General features: G+C 45.8%; 1 protein-coding gene across 1 annotated transcript in view; it reads right to left on the bottom strand.

Annotated features, from left to right (window-relative positions):
- Positions 1-19,840, bottom strand: part of LOC144799051 (mitochondrial inner membrane m-AAA protease component AFG3L1-like) — a 275,930-nt gene that overhangs the window by 12,793 nt on the left and 243,297 nt on the right. Inside the window, exons 15-16 of the mRNA XM_078670217.1 lie at positions 4,460-4,660; positions 4,121-4,315 (exon numbers count right to left, since the gene is read on the bottom strand). Of these exons, the coding sequence (XP_078526343.1) occupies positions 4,121-4,315; positions 4,460-4,660 (396 nt within the window). The remainder of the gene's footprint in view (positions 1-4,120; positions 4,316-4,459; positions 4,661-19,840) is intronic.

Below are 19,840 nucleotides of genomic sequence, written 5' to 3'. Positions count from 1 at the left end.
GTACTCTACTAATCTACATACCAGAACATAACGGCTTGTTAACTGGTGCCACTGGTCATGACAAAGTGCATTTAAATCCAGTAGGGATGGTCAATTCATTATATAGCCTCAATCTTTGACCAGGGACCATTTTTAAGGGTTTTTTGAGAGTTCCAAGGTATTTTATAATTGTTTTCGATTGAAATCTAATTGTTTTAGCATTTCTTGATAGTTATTTATACAGCACTCTTTGAAAAAAGATTGTTTTTCATATTTAAAAATAAAATAACTAGTTTTGGTGCACTTTTTCTGTCATTTTAAGTTGCAATTAAAATTTTTGGTGTTTGAGTAATGTAAAGTTCCCTTAAACAGACGTCAGGTCAGTTTCTTTTCATCCTTGTGTAGTATGTCTATTAGTAAGCAGAGTTTCTTTGTTATTTTCTGGTTGTTCGTTCCTTCTCGACTACCTCTAATTCGAGCACCCTTTGCTTGCTATGTTTTCACTGAAAAGGCCTTACCACCATTGCGGGCACTTGGATTGGATTCCTAGAATAAATGAAGTGATTCCAATCTGAGCACAAATCATGAAGGAACATAGGGATGAAGTCTTACATACTACATTTAGATTTGAGCCCATAAAAAGTATTATGAACTAACCAGTGTACTTTGAAGAGAACAATTGGTGAAGGCCCTATTTTCTTGGGTGAAAAGGAATGTTTACACAGTTTGTCATGGTCTATTATCTCTATCCATCTTGTTTGCAATGCATTTGAACAGATTACTACTCACCCACGTCAGGGAATAAAGGGGATCACAGGATGTTGGCTAATGATGAAGCTCAGACAGTGGTTGCCTGAAATGCAGAATGAGCTCAGTATCCGCATCACCCATGACACCACACCAAATGATTGAATAATGTATACAAGCTGCTGCATAAATATGTTAAATAAAACGGGAAGACGAAGGAGCCCTGTGGGACCGTACAGTGAACAGCGATCTGTTTAGAAGGGTGTAGCAGGAGAGTTGGAGACATGCAGGGTTTAGACTAAAAGGAGGAAAACTAAGATAAGAATGAACCCTGCAGGTTGATGACCACTAGGCAATGTATTTATGTATCTATGTATGCGTGTTTTTGCATTTCTAAAGCATGGACCCAGTTGGATAGCAATTGAGTGCTGGACAGGGGCAAGTCTCAGGGAGGACACTTAAGGGGGTCACAGAGAGAGGAGGTAGAGCTAGTGGAGCTGTTGAGAATTCAGCCTATCTGAGGTAGTGCTGCTTACAGAGGTATGTTTTTACTTTCTTCCACAATTGTAGGTTTTAGTGCTGCCCTGATGTTCTTCCAGATCCTAGGGGCATGGCTGCGAAATTCTGTTTACTCCTTCTAGAAGATTTTCATTTCTATTCTGGCAATGTAAGAGCTCCTCATTTGGCGTTGAGCTCCAGATATTGTTAGTTTCTTAGCTAGGTGCACATGTTTCTTGGTTAGAGGATCTTGTATAAGTAATACAGCTGACTGTAACAATGATCTGGGCTCTTAAGGGGGGTCACTGTATATTCTGTAACATGAAGATCAGGGGGGTCCAATTTCTTCAGCTCCTTGATGAGCTGTGCTGCTGAATGAAGGAGACACTCTCAGGGTAGCAAGGGTTGTCTCTAGGATGTCAGTGATTAAGGAATTGCCATCATTTAAGAGGGAGAGGGCTTGTGCTCTAAAGTTTTAGCCTGGGAGAAAAGGTCCACTTTTTTCAGAAGTGTGATTTGGAACCAGGCTTTTTGGTCTTCTTAGCAATGTGTTCTTGGAGTGAGAGGATGGAGCAGAGAATGCATCCAAGGGTTTGATCCTGTTCTCTCAGTTGGGGTGTAAAGCCCATCAGAGCTTTAAGCTGGAGAGCCATGGCTGAATCAGACAACGCCTTGCACTGTGGGCAACAAGATAGTTTGTTAACATCCTGGTTTGGATGTGTCTGAGGCAGCATTTGAGGCTCTGTATATTGTTGGTTGAGGAGATTTTGAGGTTACGTTTGGGAGTGGTCGACATACTGTCATATCTTGATGTCCGTAAGGGGTCTTCAAAGGGTTCCATAAAAAGATGCAAAATGATGGGTGAGACAATGGTGCCATGGGGGACTTCCAGATGATAAGGAGAGTCTGTGATCTGATTGCTCCTATCGGAAAGAATTGCTGTTGGTTGGCGAGGGAGAACGTGAGCCATTTTAAGACTACCCCAGTGAGGCCCATGCAAATTTCCAGGGAATGAGTCAATGCTGGATGATGTTAAAAGCTACACAGAGGTGAAGCATGAACAAGAGACCAGGGTTTTGTTTTGTCATTGAGGAAGAGGGCATCTTTGACTGCTTGGAGAGTGGCAATTTCAATACTGCAGCAAGGTTTGAACCCTGACTGAAGGTCTTGAAGTACATTATTCTTGTGATTTGCTCCTGTAGATGGCTGGCAACTGCCTTCTCGATTTTTCTCACAAACGGAGGGTGGGTTAAAGAATGGAAGCAAGCAAGGTCAGAAGTGTAGCTTTTTCAGAGGGGGGAGGATCTTTCAAGGTCTTGAATCTGTCCAGGAATGTATCCTGGGTTAGCAAGAGGTTGGCAATATGGTCATGGGGTGTGGGGGGGAGGCAGTGGGGGGGGGGGGGGGGGGAGGTCTTCTAATTTCTGACACTTGATAATCGAGGGGCAAAACAAGCCATCTTTGTAGGAGGTGGCTGCGAGTGTATTCAGAATGATGCAGAGGTCTGTGTGAGATACCTTTTAATAACAACCAAGCAGCGGAGTGGCAGCTGGATATAGGTGAAGGAGTGGATGACAATGATGAATTTATGATGCCAGATTAGATTTTGTTGATTTTCTCCATGAAGATGTAGCTGATAGCACTGTATTTGTCGGCTGATGATGGGATAGCAGGTCGTGGGATATGGTTGGCACACTGTTTGATGGCCCTAAAAAGGCTTTGCTTCTAGATCAAGGTGAAGTGATTAATCAGATCAAAAACAGCAAATATCAACAAAATGAAGTTAGATTGGTGATGAGCATCAAGGAACAACTTCAACTCATCCAGAATGGCTCAGTATCAAGAAGCTGCTGTGTGGTTGAAGGATTACTTAACGGTGATTACGCTGGGCAGGGGAAAGATTTGGGTATTACAGACATTGTGGCATTGTAGGTACTAAAACAACATCAATTCCTCAGTGATGCTACATTTCAGAATATAAAGAAAACCAGAGAAGCTAGAGTCTAAAAAGAAAAAGACTGTTAAAGAAGTTTTATTCATAGACAGCAACGTTTTCAAATGGTAAAAGGCTTTAAAAAAGTTGAGGGAAGCCAAAAGATGCTTGGGAAGTTGAAAAATGTAGTTTGAAAGACAGGTGTATCCTTGTTATGAGGGATGCTTGCTAAACAACAAAAATAAAGAAAAAAGCCTTAGTAAAAGAACTAAAGTTAACAGTCACTGTCTTGTATCATGTGATGCTGGGAGTATCCATGTACTTCCCTTATAATTTAATTCATATCAGTTTCCTTTACTTTTATATTTTACTATTTATAATAAGGATTAGAGAAAATACAAGAGCAGTAGAGTTGAGCTTCTAGACGGGGTTCTTAATCATATTCGCTCAACAAAAAATACATATTGGCATTGTTATCTTGAAAATGATACTTCCGTCTTACAACAGTGTTCTGAGACCCTGCCCATGGGTGAGGATATACTGTGCTTTTGAATACTAAACATGCCATGATGGGGAACCCAGACAAAGGACACAAAAGGGAGGCTGATGCAGAAAAACAAAGGTGGAGCTAATGACAACATTCCTTTCAAGACAGTAGATTGAATGCAGCTAAAGATGGCTGTAAAGAACTTGATGGCCCTAAAGGTGCTTTTAACAGCAGATCAGGAGGAGTTTCTCAAGAAGCAACATTTATGGGCTTGCTGCTTGAAGCCAGAAAACCTGCTAAAGAGTATAATGCACAAGGAGTCTAAGCAGGGGGAAAACAAAAGCCATAGAAACCTTAAGAACAAATGGTCCTCATACCAGATATGTCACTAATGTGACAAATGTAAAAAACGCAGCAACTAAAACAGTAAGACATAAAACCATTTGTAATGGAAAAGAAGGGAGAGAGCCTTTTACCTTTTCCACTTGTTCACGGCATTCAGTCAGAAGCTTTAAGGTCCTCTCATAGGCAGAGCTGATCAAGTTACGGGCTTCCTGGTCAATGAGCTCTGCTGTGGCCTCGCTATACGGCTTCTCTGTTACTAACTCTCCCTGCCGCGGAAGGTCAAATGAAATCTGACCAAGCTTTTCACTCATCCCAAACTGGACAACCTAGAGTTGTGAAATACAAAAAAGAGGCATTAACAACATTGCTCGGCACCATTTTGCACATCCTCACATAACTCACAAACACATGAGCTACTTGTGCAATTAGCACTTCAGTTGCATGCGGACAATAAATTCATACTGATTTACCTGGGCATATGCACTCTGTGTAACTTTCTTTAGGTCGTCTTGGGCTCCTGTTGTAATTCTTCCAAAGAAGAGCTGCTCAGACACTCTTCCACCCAGCATCATACACATGCGGTCAAACAGCTGCTCTCGTGTATAAAGATATTGCTCCTTAGGTAGATACTGAGCATACCCCAGTCCCTTTCCTCTTGGAATGATAGATACCTACAAGATGGGAATGAGGAAAAAAGTTTAATATGAACAGCTTAGTAAATACAAAGTAGGGTTTCAAAGAAACAGTTGTACAAATTTGTGTGATCTTTTTCTCTTATCCCTAAACAAACTGGATCAAGTTCCGTAGTACCACCCTTTATTACTATAATATTAAAGTTTATTATGATCAATTATTTTCAATAGTGTTCCACATTAAGGCTCAAAATTCATCAGGATTTGAATAGGAACTGTAATTTGCTGATGCACAGACAAAAGTGTCTCTGAGAATAGAGATCACTTTTAGAAATAAAGAGGGACAAGCAGAGGTGTGTGAGGGTAAGTCACGTGCCAATTTCATTTAGTAAATTGTAAAATGATATGATGATTGAGAAACCGAGTTTAGACTATTGTCAAGATTCTTTTTTTTAATTCTACGGTGATAATTTTCATGGAAGACATGTCCAAAACTTACTACCATTAGTCTTAGCCCAGAACAAGTTCCTGAGTGCATTGAACGGCCTTCCGCAATTCTCTCCTCTGAGGCCCCTACTTTTTGATCTAGGATGTATTTCCTTTGAGGAGGCTGCGGGTTTTAGACCACTTGCCTATTGGCGAAGACTTTAGATAACCCAGGAGCTAGCACCTTATGCAAAAGCTGTTAAGTCCATTAGAGAAGCAGATAAATCAAACAAAATTTCTTAGCTACAAAAGATTATGGCATTGTTATCTGAAATGGGCCTTATTCACCAGTGGGAGGACCCAGAGGGGAATTCCTTTCCATCTAAAAGAGATCTTAAAGCCTTATATAGGGACAAGGTGTATGTAAAGTCGCTGTCCTCTGTTACTAGTGGTTCCCTCACAGGCCTCTTTCTTGAATATAAGTGTGAGCATAAGCTGGAGGCCTATTGGGATATGATCACACGTCCTGGTGATAGAAAACTTTTCCACCAATTTAGAGTGGGAACACTCTCCCTGAAATCGTTTACTAAAAAGTGGCGGGATGACCAGGATATAAAATGTGACACTTGTTTAACTGAGGACGAGACTCTATCGCATGTCCTGTTTGTGTGCCCTGCATACACGAGCCCTCGGCTGAAATGGCTCAAGCCGGTTTGTACAAAGTTTGGAACTAGATCTTATCAAACGGCCTTGCGTATCTTAAAAACTGAAACTTCTGAAGTCATAGTTGTTGCTATGGCTAAGTTTCTGAGCTGGACTTGGGTCCTTAGAAGGAAAAATCTGCAAGACATTATGTAATCTATTTGCTTATGCATTGGTGTACTCAAGTTTGCCCCACGCCATTCAGTCCAATATTGAACACTGTAACCAAGCCCTATGTAATTATGCATTAATAGCTTTTGACCCTGAATTCTCCCTTTTAAACCTAATCAGCCTTGGGATTTTATATGACACGCTTTTTTAACAAAATATTCTTGTATGAAATTTTATACCTTTTTATATTATATTCTCTTATCGTCTTAATGTGTCTTTTATGATTGTTTATGATGGAATAAAGATAGAAATTGAATTGCCTATTGTCAAGATTCATTTTTTAAATTCTATGGTGATAATTTTCATGGAAGACATGTCCAAAAAAGTTGAACTTAGTTATAAAAGGTCTACATCAGCCAAATGTCAGAGATTATTATTTATTTTCCAGCTTCTAGGCATGTGCTATCCTCCATTACGAGATAGACTCCCACCCACAATATGATCCTAGGATGTTGCTGCTCTGCTCTTTGGAGGGCATCCCACTCATGGAAGGTAATATTAGTAGTGCTTATACTATTATACCTTCACAGTCACCACCTACTACTGTCGGGATATTGAGCAGTAACTCCACAGCAGTAGCAGAGCAAGCAGTCAATCTGATATATGAATTATATTTTCTCTGCAACACGACAGCCAGAAAGTGATGGCAGGATCTATCACAAACAGTTTGGCAGGTAACATATCTGTTAAACGTTTAATAAATATCATCACAACAGTTGATTTAAGTAAGTACAGTTGATCTGTCAGTCAGACAGGCCAAATGGGCCACAAATAACCTTTCAAGGTGCCCACTGCAAGGCCTGCTGCAACAAGGTCAAAAAAACAAAAGGATGACAAACAGCTTTGCCTCGAAGAAGTCAGTGTCCCTGGCACCACACCAGGTTACAAACGTGTCCCAGTGCCCAGCATCAATGGATTTTGCAGTGAGGCATCTGGCGTTGAGGATGACATCTTCTGGCACCAAATCGAAAGGAACCAATTGGCACTTTTCAATCTTCACGCATGATGGTGTAAGTTGCATGGATTCGGATAGAGCACCCTTCGTTGCTGCTGAGACAGGAGGGCTCCCGAAACTGTAGAGTGATCCGAGGACAGATGCTCATGCTTCAGAGTACCACATTTGCTTGGGGCAATCTGGGTCCACTAGGATTACTTTGGCAAGTCGTTCTTGATATTCTTCAGAACTCAGGACAGGAAAGGTTGTTGCAAGAAGGCGCAGAGAAGTCCCTTGTTCATTCCAACTGTAGTATGTCACTGAATGAGTGTTCTTGCAGAAACTCCAATTTGCAAAATTGTATATACACTGCACATTCTCAATGGTCCAAAAAGACATAGTCAGGCCTCTTCCCAGCGGTTGAAGATGCCCTGCACTACCCCAGGCTGCAGGCACCATGCCTATTCTTCCTGACTGCTCAGTTAATCTGCTCTGGCATTGAGAAATCATGCCAGGTGGTTGATGACTAGGATGATGCCCTGGCGCTTCAGCCACCTCTGGAGAAGCAAAGCATCTCAGCAAAGGAGTCAAGATCCCACACTACCCTGCATGTTGCAGTGGCACATGTCAGAAGAGTTATCCGTAAGAAACTGCACCAACCTCCCCCTGAATGAACCAGATGAATGGCCCGCAGCTCCAACAGGCTGATGTGGAGCAAGCTCTCACCTGGAGACGACCAGTCCTGTAATCTCCACCTACCCCAGGTGACTCTTCCCAACCCAATACTGAAGTGTCTATTACCAATGTTAGCTTTTGGGGGGTGAGGGGAGAGATGAAGTGCCTCAACAAGACAGATTAGGATTCTCAGTGCAACTTCAAGTTATATTGCGGGGCTCGCATGTGCCACTTGGCGTATTTGATAAGAAAAATGCATGACGCTAAGAGGCCCAAAAGTCTCAAAGCCGCCCTCACCTGGATGCACAGTCAAGCCTGAACCATTGGGATCATAGCCCAAATGTCCCAGACTTGTTGCAGTTGGAAAAAAAGCCCTGAATTGTATGTCTAGGATTGCACCAATGCCTCTGTGATGGAATCAGGTGGAACTTAGGCTCGTTTGTGGTAAACCCCAATGATGTGAAGAGATGCGCCGTTGTCCACAGGTGGTCCACAACTGAATGTGGCGAGCCAGTCTTCAAGGTACAGGAAAACAGTAACTCCTGGACCTCTGAAGAGGAGTACCTACCACCTTCAGAATGTTTGTGAACACTGGATGGTGCTATAGAGGTGAAAGGAGAGCATGACAAAGAGAAAATGCTTCTTGCCCACCTTTGAACGGCTGGATACACACACGGAAATGCAATACGAGTGTATGAAAATAAGTGTTATGCAATTCCATCCAGTTTCCTGGGTCCAAGGCAGAGAGGATCTGAACCAATGTCAGTATTTTGAACTTGTCCTTCTACAGAAAGGTGTTCAGAGGTCTGAGGTCCAAGATAAGCCTGTGGCCCCTGTCCTTTTTAGGGTTGAGTAAGTAGCAAGAATAATACCTCCCTGCACCTCCCCTTTCTGAGATCGTGGTACCCGCTGAGGCGCACCCTTGGAGAGCAACAGGCTATGACAGGATGGGCATGCTCTTCTGAAATTTGTTCAGATGTGGGAGGAATATGGGCCGCGAAATGAGAAAAGCCAGGATGTAACCTTTTTGAAAATTTGCAAAACCTAACTGTCAGAAGTGATCACCAACCCAGGAGGAAGTGCTTGATTCTGCCCCCTTTCTGGGTTGTTGGCCGATGTACTGGGGAAGAGGCATTGCAGAACAGGTGCCTGTGTAGGCCTGCACATTGTCTATCGATTCCAGCCCTCAAAGAACCAGGTTGTCTGCATCACTGGCTCGGAGGCATGTTTCAGCCTATATGCCGACGCCCTGTAATTGCTTTGCAGAGGTTGAAGAAACGAGACTGAATCTAAGGGCATATCCATTAGTGATACCGGACATTGACAGAGAATCTAGTGTGTTGACAAAGCAGAACCTTGGTAATGACTGCGGTACCAATGTGGTCCGTGGTATCCAAGCCTGCGCAGATAACGTACTTGGACAATCCATGACGGGCAGGACGCGGCCAAGCCAGAGAGGTCCTATAGTTCTCCAGGACCCCGTGGACGATCTCACTCCCCATGTCCTAAAAGCCTTAAAAATGATCCCTATTGACAGAAAGCATTTGTGCATCTCAGTGCTAGGCTGGCAGAAGAAAACACGTTTACCAAACGAATCAATCCTTTAGGATCCTCTATCTTGGGTATAGGTTGGATATGAATAAGGACTGTACGCTGAAATTCTAGGTCAGGACCAGAGGCGAGGATTATGCACTCCTTTCTTCACGTTTTTTTTCCAGCAGCCAGATTTGAACATCAACAATCTCTCTTTCCTACGAACACACAGGAAAGTAAACACAAAACTGCAGCCACTCATAAAACAGTCCATTTCTCATATACCATATCAACGCCAACCCCCTTCTTTCTTCACTGTTCCAGCAGCCGCAGTAAAGTGCTCCCTGCACTCCATATGGGGCATGGGCTCTTTTCTTACAGTAGACATTTGTTAGATGCTTTGCTTTGTGCTATTACCGGTTAATCAATGTACTGTCACTAAGAACCGTTTTGTCAGTGGGTCACAGGAACGCTCTTGGCGCTCCTCACGTGGCCTTCCATCACTGCAGTTCGGCGATGCCGACGTCGGGTAGTCATTCAATGACAAGAGGGCGCCTGCATTCTAAGTTTGGATGCTCTCCCTTTAATCAAGGTCGCCAGATAAAGGCTTCACAGGACTGCATACAATGAATTGGATCAGCGCACCTGACCTTTGATCCAATTACTGGCAGTTAACTGCTTGCCTGGATTCTGAACCCCCTTTTAAGGGGTCCATATACAAAAATACATCCAGTATATAACTACTGCATTTAAGGGATATTAACACAGGCATTGATTTATAGGTTACGCCGGGTCCTCTGAGAATAGACTGTCTGTGAAGTGCCCCTGATATGAGAGCCACCTGACTGTGCTCCTTGGGCCGTTTAAACATCACCGATTCCCACATCCCCCCAGCATTAAACCAAGCCCATATCATGCAGAAATCAGAATCATCATTCATGGAGGACAAATACTTGTTCTACCGCCCCTTCCATGATGCATTTTGCGAAGCCATAGATGCCTCTACACATACGGCCGTATCTGATGTGCTGGCTACCCTAGAGAAAAGGCTAGTGCAACTGGCACAGTAGTGCTCTGGGCCCTTCCCTCAGATGAATGGCCGACCTGGATCCACAGCTGTCCCTAACCTCAAAGGCGTTTGACAGGCTAAAGGGGCCTTTTTGTCATATAATATTTTTCCTGGAGAGGAACTCACTACTATCCATAATACAGTGCCCCTCCCCACCCTTGGGCAGCCCAGGCTTTTCCTGGATACTCTCAGGGCGCATTCCTCAGTAGCGGCTGATGCAAATGATTCCTAAAGGGACTCAGACAGTGACTTGGGGCAGGACAGATATTGGAATCATTCAGCCAGTACCCCGCCCCTGGTGCCAGAGGCCACTCCATAGGTGAATCCATCTAACACTGTGTCTGATATGCTGTAACAAGAGGATATCCTCCAACCCCATCATCTGAATGTGTATCATGTGAGAAAGTTGCCACTTAAGTGGCGGGCAGGCTGTGAAAGCCTCTACAAAAAGAAATTCACAAGCACCTTTGGACGAAGTGCCCCTGTCTTTGGCCTGCAAAGGGGCCTAAATAGACACCAAAATGGCCAACATCCATGCCAAGTACATCTGAGATTGCAAGAAGAGGATTTACTGTTTCTGGAGTTCATGCTAGGACACAGTCTTGAAAGATAATGGCCCACTGACAAAAATCCTTGCCATGGCCGAGGCGGCCAGCGAATCAGGATCATTAATCTTCCCAGAAATCCTATGTGACTGGGCATATGCTAATAGTGCCATATAGACGAGAGACGCTGGTGTCTTCTCATTAAAGTTGACCCAAAGCTGGGGGTCTTGGCTACCTCTGAGGCCGGAGCGATTGCTCAGGGAGATCGATTTGAAGATCCGTTCATAAAGAAACAATGCAAGTTTGTTTCAACCTTTATTTATTTTTATTTTTTTATATAGCGCTGGCTAGACCTTTACATGAGGAGAGTTAAATAGGTTACAAGTTACACATTGTTACAGAAGGTACATCAATGACAAGTTACATCCATTGGTTCATGGCGTGTAGAAGGGTAAGGGGTAATTTAAAAGGGCGACAGGGAGGGAGATTAAGCGGAGCATAGGTACAAGGATAAACAAAGCAGGCAGGGGAAGATAGAAGATAGATTCTGGGGAGAGAGGAAAGCTTCATCTCCTTAGACGAAGCTCAAGCTTCCACAAAAAGAATATTCAATCCCAAGGATTTTCTGGGGGCAACTACATTGGGGGTGGGGGGGAGGGGCGGGGGTACAGGACCAGACTAGGTTCAGGGGCTTCTTCCTTCCCCCTTCGTAGGCTTCTCATGTCAACAGGGCGCCAGAGATGGATTCAGAAGAACCAACAACCAATCCGCAGTACATGGTAAACATTCACCCTTCTTTCCGGTCAAGATTAGAGGGCATAGTGGCAGATTTTCTCCTCAGTTTGCATGCATTAACATAGGACGCATGGGTCAATAAAATTTCTCCAATTGATCAACGCCTGAGGAATCTGTCAGAACAGATCCAGATGACTGTGAACCTCCTTGAGGGCCTCGGTATAATCATCAACGAAACAAAATAGTCTTAACACCCATCAAGAAAATCATCTTCCTGGGGATTTTTATAGACTCCATCCAGGCAACACTCAATCTTCCATTACCAAACCAAGAATATCACTATGTGAGAGTGCATGCCTACTGGGTCAACTATCATCATCCATCCAGGCCATCTTCCTGGGCCCTCACCATTGCAGAGCCCTTCAACGCCTGAAAGCTACTCAACTTCTGAAGGATATAATATATTCCCAAGATGGACGAGGCAAAGTCTTGCACATCTATTGCCTGGGATTGCTGGCGGGGATCCTTCACAGTATAATGCCAGACGAAAGATAAGATACAATGTGTCCTATTGAAAATAGACATTACATGAGATCGATATATAAACCATCTAGTGGGATGAGATCTCGGTCCTTTTTGGAACTCGCCAAGAAACTCTGGGACTTTTATTTGGAAAAAAAGATCGGTGTGCCAGCAGAATGTGTTCCAGTGAAATACAACCAAGTGATGGACTGGCATTCTCGCCACATGCAGGGCATCAAATCGTGGAAACTAGAACAGAGGCTATTCCACTAGACCTCTTTTTATCACATCTGGAATTCTAGCTGGACAGGTGTTTCAGCTGGAGGCCACAGCTGAAGTTGGCAGCAACAGACTCATTTCTCCAAGACTGTTTGAAGAAGACAGGTTATGCTTTTCCATGATTCTCAATGATAAAATGCCTCACAGGTACAGAGGCAGCAAGCAGATATAGAGGTGGCGATCCCACTGTGATGATCTCAAGTCTGGTTTCCAGTTCTGCTGGAAGTTTTCTGGGTGTCTCTAATCCGACAACGTCTATTTTATGATCTCCTTGGGGTACCGGTGGGGAACCTCACAATCTGACACTGGAGGGCACATTACATCTCATGAGGTGGAGGATTACCCAGAATTATGAAAGGTCTGTGGAAGGCCTTTTGAGGCAAATGGAGACCTTGCTTGCAAAAGCTTGGGCGGATAGCACAGTCAAGAGATATATATCGGCATGGGCAAGATGGATGGGCTCATGTGTGCATAGGGGTCTGGATCCAATTGGGACAGACATAGACCACGTTCTAAATTTCCTAGCTAACATAGTATTCGAGGGCACAGCATTTATGTCTGTTAATACATTCAGGATGGCAATTTCAGTCGGACACTTCCATATAGAGGGACTCCAAGATGGTGAACACCCCTTGGTCAGGAAATTACTCAGGGCCATTAGATGGTCTCTTCCTTTAGAATCAGGGTATTCCATCCTCTAGGGTGTAAACCGAGTGCTCACTCTTCCTTTCCTGGAAGGATAACAAAATATGCCTCAAGGAATGAGCAATCTGGAAAACTGGCCATGTTCCTGTGACTAATTTCCTGAAGATGAGTCTCAAACGTCAGAGCACTGGATATAACAGGTAGGGTGTTCACTCTAGAATGCGTCACTTTTAACATATCTAGGAGGACAACGTTTACTGCTAGAGTTGTCTCATACACTTTCTTTAGAGATGTGCTACAGTTATTTTTGGTAAAATGTATTAAGGCATACCTGAGCATGACAGGAAATCTCTCTAGGTGACAGACAACTGCTAATTGTCAGTCGAAAGCCACATAAAGCAGTTTCTTCTCCCACAATTGCTAGGTGGTTAACTGGGTCATGCAGGAAGCTGCAATTGATACGCACGTTTTTGGTGCACATTCGATGAGAGGGACATGTCTTCCAAGACCTTCGCTCTGGGTGCAAGATTGGACGACATCTTAAACCCAACAGATTGGCCAACAGAGTCGACTTAAGCAATTTTACATTTAAACTAGTCTCGGACATGGATACTCTTGTGGTTGGCCAGTTTTAAACAATCATAGTCCTCGCCTCCAGTCCTTCATTTAGAATAAAACATTTCCTAGATAATGTAAGGGAAAGTTCTATGAAGGAGGAAAGGATTATTCCCAACCAACAATCAGGAATTAGCCTTCCCACCCAGAGACCTTTCTTTAAAGGTCCGCAAGATTATAAAGGTATTTATTTGGTAGGTATTAAACTTTTTACATGGAGTAATGTATTATTTGAAAATATCTCTTGGAGTTGAAAAATACATGGAAAATGTTGAACTTGTCAAACGATGTTGTTCGGATATGCATTTTTCCTTAGAAACCGGAGGAGATAAAATTACTCTTCTTGCAGAGAATGACACATCTTTTTTTTTTGGCAGAGTTTTTATATAGCGCGAACTAGACCCGAACCGAATCAGGTATCAGAGCGCTTTACATATTTTTCCAGTTACGTTACATTTTTTATTTTATTTTTACGTTTCCAGTTACTTTCATTTTAGGCACGGGGAGATTAAGTGATTTGCCCAGAATCACAGGAGGTTTTGGCGTCGTTACCGAGACTCGAACCCAGATCCCCAGGTCCGAGGTCGAGCGCCCTAGCCGTTAGGCCAACTCCTCTCCCCTCTCCTCTCCATCTTAGGCAGAGTGAGCCACAGACATGAACCGGCTACTGCTGCACAAAGAAAGAGGGGTATGGCCACCCACAAATGATATAGGAAATGGATTGCTCTGTGACCGGCTACAGTTTTGTGTTTGATTTTCTGAGTGTTCATGGGAAAGAGAGTTTGTTAATGTTCAAATATAGGTGCTGGAAATAAAATGTGCAGACAGGATAGCATTATCTCACCTCTGTGTCCTTAATAGAAGTTAAACTTTCTGTTACAAAAGCCAGGACATTTTTTACTCAAAGGCAGGGTGCTTGGTGAAAAAATCCCTGTCACCAGGGGCCGACCTACGTCACCTGGCCACCTCTTGGGTAATAGGCGGGTTAAAACTTGGTTTCAATAAGGTAGTAATCAATGTATCTGGGAGGGCATCATTACATTGGACCAAGGGCCCAAATGTTGCTGGTCCAAGCAGTAAAGGTATTGGCAAAACACACAAGTTACTTAATTGTGTAACGATATATCTGTAAGAGACATTAGTTAGGGATAGATTCCTTACCTTAGAATTATCACCAGGCGTCAAACGGGATCCGGAAAGTTTTCGTCAGCAGTACCCCTGCGCGTCCATAGGTGTCGTCATACGGCTCAGTGTACGTCGTTGGCGTCGTAGACGCCGAGATGACATCGCTGGAGCTACTTAGACGCACCACGCACGCTGACGTCACTTCTGTACACGAGTTTCCGCGCCAGGAACGCAGAGCCATGCAAGATACTGACCACTGGTGCATTGAAACTAGGGTCCTAAAAGACCTTAACCCTAGAAATCAGTTCGAATAACGGGGAGGATGGGTGGGGCGGTGAATAATCTATCACTAACTAATGTCTCTTACAGATATATCGTTACCCAAGTAAGTAACTTGTACATCTGAAAGAGACACGTTAGTGATAGATTCCTTACCTTAGAACAGATATCCCAACAATACCAATCCAGGTGGTGGGTCTGCCTACCACAATCACACCAGAAAGTCACGGAGAACCGAACGGCCAAAGAAGCCGTCTCTCCGGACTTGACTGTCAAGGCAATAATGCTTAGTAAAAGTGTGCAACGAGGCCCACGTGGGATGCCTGACAGATGTCTTGCAGGGGGACACCACATCCAAATGCAGTAGTAGCTGCTGTCGCCCTGGTAGAATGGGCGCGCAAACCCACCGGAGGTTCCTTTCTGGCCATAGAATAACAGGCTTTGATACACAAGACGACCCAGCGGTAGATAGTCCACTTGTGTACAGCCCGGCTTTTCTTGGCGCCTACGTAGCCAACAAAGAGATCGTCATCCACCCAGAACTGTTGTGTGCGATTCAAATAAAATGAACGCGCACGTTTTGGGTCCAGACGGTTGAGCCTCTCTTCCTCTCTGGAAGGACGCGGAAAGAAAGTGGGCAAGGTGATAGTTTGCCCAATGTGTAAGGCAGTGATAACCTTTGGCAAGAAGGAAGGACGAGTGCGAAGCACAACCTTGTGCGGATGAATCAACAGAAAAGGAGGCTTACAGGAAAGAGCCTGGAACTCACTCACGCACCTAGCGGAGGTGATGGCAACCACGAAAGCCGTCTTCAAATTTAATAAACGAAGAGGACAGTTGTGAAGCGGCTCAAAAGGAGCACACATGAGAAAAGAACCAGATTCAATTCCCACTGCGGCATCACAAACGGAATAGGAGGGAAAAGGTGAGTAATGCCTTTGAGAAATCTATTAACAACAGGGGCTTGAAAAGAGAGGGCTGATCAGGGAGCCTGAGAAAAGCCAAAATTGCAGAAAGGTAGCCCTTAATAGTGCCCGGAGCAGACCCCTGCCGGGATATAGAAAGAAGGAACAAAAGGACCTCTGAAAGAGGGACAGAAAGGGGATCCACAGCCTTTGCTGTGCACCATTCCACAAATTTGTTCAACCTGCAGGCATATACCCATTCAGTGGAGGGACACCTGGATGCCAGAATGACATCACAGACTTCAGGAGGCAAGTCAAATGGAATCAACTGTTGCCGCTCAATCTCCACGCATGTAGGTGGAGGCTGGACAGGTTTGGTGGAGAACCATCCCCTGTTGCTGCGACAGAAGATCCTCCGAAAGAGGCAGTCAGATCGGGGAATCCATGCTCATACTGAGTAGCTCGGGACACCAAACTCTTCAAACCCAGTCTGGGGCACAAGAATGACTTGGGCCCGGTCGCGTCTGATCTTCTTCGGCACTCTGGGTAGAAGTGGTATAGGCGGAAAGGCGTACAAAAGACCGCAGCACCACTCGCGATAAAAAGCGTCGCCAAGCGAGTGCCGCCTTGGAAATTCCAATGCGCAGAACAGCTGACATTGCGCGTTCTCTTCGGTGGCGAATAGATCTAACCAAGGCTCTCCCCACTGTCGAAAGAGAACTTGCGCCACCTCCGAGTGAAGACACCATTCGTGATCCATCAGGCACTGGCGGCTGAGTTTGTCTGCACTGGCGGCTGAGTTTGTCTGCCCTGGCGTTCAAAGAACCTGCCAGGTGTTGAACCGTCAAGGAAATGCTTTGACGTTCTAGCCAAGTCCAGAGGCGCAGAGCCTCTTGACACAAGGTCCACAACCCCACCCTGCCTTGTTTGTTGCAATACCATATGGCGGTGGTGGTGTTTGTGGACACCTGCACCACCCTCCCCTTGACAGAGGCAAGTAATGCTTTCAGTGCAAGAAGGATCGCCCGAAGCTCCAGAAGGTTGATATGGAGCCGGGATCCGCTGGAGAACAGAGGCCTCTGATCTCCGCCTCTCCCATGTGGCCACCCCATCCCAGGAGGGACGCATCAGTCACCACTGTGTGCTCCAGACGGAAGGGAAAGGGATCTGCCTCTGACCCAATGCTGATTCGCAAGCCACCACTGTAATTGTTGTGCAGTGCCCTCCGAGATCTGGACGTAGTCGGCCAGATTCCCCTGATGTTGTGCTCACTGGAACTTCAGGTCCCACTGCAGAGCCCGCATATGCCATCTGGCATGGTTGGTTAGCAGGATGCATGAGGCCCTGCAACATCAAGGTCATCCTGACCAAAACCCAGAACAAGGGCTAAAAGATCGGACCTATAGCCCGAATGTCCCGGACTCGCTGTTTGGGAGAATAAACCCGAAACTGCGCCGTGTCCAGAACTGCTCTAATGAAGAGGAATTTCTGAGAAGGAATCAGGTGCGACTTCGGCACGTTGATGAAGAACCCCAGCAAATGCAGGAGGTCGGCCGTAGTCTGGAGGTGGGAGATGACTGTTTGGGGCAAGCCCGCCTTCAACAACCAGTGGTCGAGATAGGGGAAGACTGAAACCCCTGATCTGCGCAGATGAGCTGCAACCACCGCCATCACTTTCTTGAACACCCGAGCGGCGCTGGCAAGGCCAAAGGGGAGCCGGTGAACTGAAAATGCTCCTGCCCTACCGATAATCGCACATAACGCCAGGGATATGAAAATATATATCCTGCAGGTCCAACGCTACCATCCAGTCTCGCGGGTCTAGGGCAGACAAGACCTGAGCAAGTGTGAGCATCTTAAAGTTATTCTCCCGGAGGAAGAGATTGACGTTCCGAAGGTGTAAGATGGGACGCATGCCTTTGTCCTTCTTTGGAACCAAGAAGTAGTGGGAGTAACAACCACAAACTACTTCTGGCGTCGTAAAGCGCTCAATGGCCCCCTTGGCCAAGAGGGATGTAACTTCCTGCTGGAGAAGTGCCAAGTGATCCCCCGACATTCGGTGATACTGTGGTGGCATGGCTGGGGTGGTTGTCTCGAAGGGGAGGGAGTAAACTCTTCGGACAATTTGCAGAACCCACCTGTCCGATGTGTTGGTGCGCCAGTGGTGGAGGTGATGGCGAATCCTGCCACCCTCTGGCGTCTGATGGGCTGAAACACGGGACTAAGAAGGTTTGGAGGCAGTGGCAGCAGGGGGGGTGCTGGACTGACCCACACACTGGCCCCATCACCCGCCCCTGCGGGTCCCACGTCCGCGGCTGCGCGGAGGCTGTTGCTCTGCAACGAACGTGCTTGGTGCCCCTTCCTTAACCACGAAAGGAGCAAAAAGCAGAAGTGGAAGGAGCGCGTGTGGCCAAAAGGCCTAAGGACTTGGCTGTAGCCCGCAAGTCCTTAAAATGCTCCAACGCGAAATCTGCCTTATCGCCAAACAGGCGAGTGCCATCAAAGGGCATGTCCATCAATGTGTTCTGTGTAGGAGAGTAGGATCTGCTTTCCTGTGGTCACCCCGCTTTTTGCTTCACTGGTTTTCGAATTAGATGTCGCTGTGGGCCTGCTAATCAGACCCACAGCCCCGCTGTTCTCTCTAAATTCACACCATGTACTTTAGGTACATCACCAATTGGAATTTGGGTCACTCTTGTGAATCCCTGTACAGTGTACTATAGGTACCCAGGGCATAGGTGCACCCAAGGGCTGCAGCATATCTTTTGCCACCCTTGGCTGGCCATCCAAACTGACACAACTGGCTGATCACTCAGCTGGGGCAAGGTCGTGTAATCACCCCTTGCTTAGATATAGTATTCCTATATCTAACCTTATAGCTAGACACATATAGGTATATATGTGTCTAGCTATAAGGTTAGATATAGTAACTCCATTGGCAGGCCTTAACAATCATGAAGGCAGAGTGCGTGGTTTTATGTGAGATGGTGCTCTAGCAGGAGCTAAGCCTGTCTGCAGCTTTCGGAACCATGTCCTTATAGCTGTTCTAGGATATAGCCATACCATATACTCTTAAGTGCATTATGAACCTCGCGGTTAAATGCTAACTTTGGTTTGGCTTTATCAAAACATGTCGTGTAAGGTGTCATGCGCTTTGGAATACTACCCCCTCGCCAGTTCTGGCGACGGGGGTAGCATTCCACCCTTCTAGAGGGAGAAGACATGTTGTTCCTACTAATCCCGGTTAAAGTTAACCAGAGCCTCAGCATCACAAAATGGATGCAGCTGCCACAGACACAAGTCTGACCTCCTGCTGCTGGGGGTCCTTAAGGCGAGGGAGGCTTGGACAATAGGTTTCCTGTCTTGGGAGGTGCGAGCACCACCCCAGACAGGCTATAGTGTATTGGGGCAGGGAGGGCTGAATGCAATGAGACACTGCCTGGGGCACACAAGGTGTCCCATGCATACTCCAGTTCAAACCGGTGCTGGGGCACTCCAGCCCCAGCTCTGGCGTGAAACTGGACAAAGGGAAAGGGGTGTAACCACCCCCTTCCTGCGTCCCACCCATAGGAGGGACCTAGCAGGTAATCCAGCCCCTAAATTTGGTATATAGGTAGGAGCTGAGTCCCAAGACTTTAGATTGTATCCTGACTGAAACTTGAAACAAAACTCTGGACCTTCGACATTCTACTCGACATAGAAGACTGAAGAATCTCCCTTGTGGTCAAGGAGTGACCACCCTGCACAAGCAGACACCATCAAGCGATTAACGGTTTGCTTTGTCGATGCTCCCGCCGGAGCCTGAGCACAGAGCCTGACAAGACCCGGACTTCCAGACTTCCAACAGCCCGATCCACAGTCACAGCAGACCCGAGACCCGTGGAGGCGACGAGAGACGTGGGACTGGCCATCTTGGAAAGCCAGCGAATTGCTTTCCGTGCAACTTCAGAGGCACCCTCGAAGTTGTGCATTGGGGATTGAGAAGCCCCAGCCTCGAGCACCAACTGCACCGAAGATCAGCCCTCCACACTCCACGAGGTCTGCGTGGGGCCCTTCTGC

Source organism: Lissotriton helveticus, chromosome 12 (genome assembly GCF_964261635.1).
Source record: "Lissotriton helveticus chromosome 12, aLisHel1.1, whole genome shotgun sequence".
Classification (NCBI taxonomy): Eukaryota; Metazoa; Chordata; class Amphibia; order Caudata; family Salamandridae; genus Lissotriton; species Lissotriton helveticus.
The sequence above is the reverse complement of the archived record's forward strand: the minus strand, read 5'-3'. Positions and strand labels throughout refer to the sequence as shown.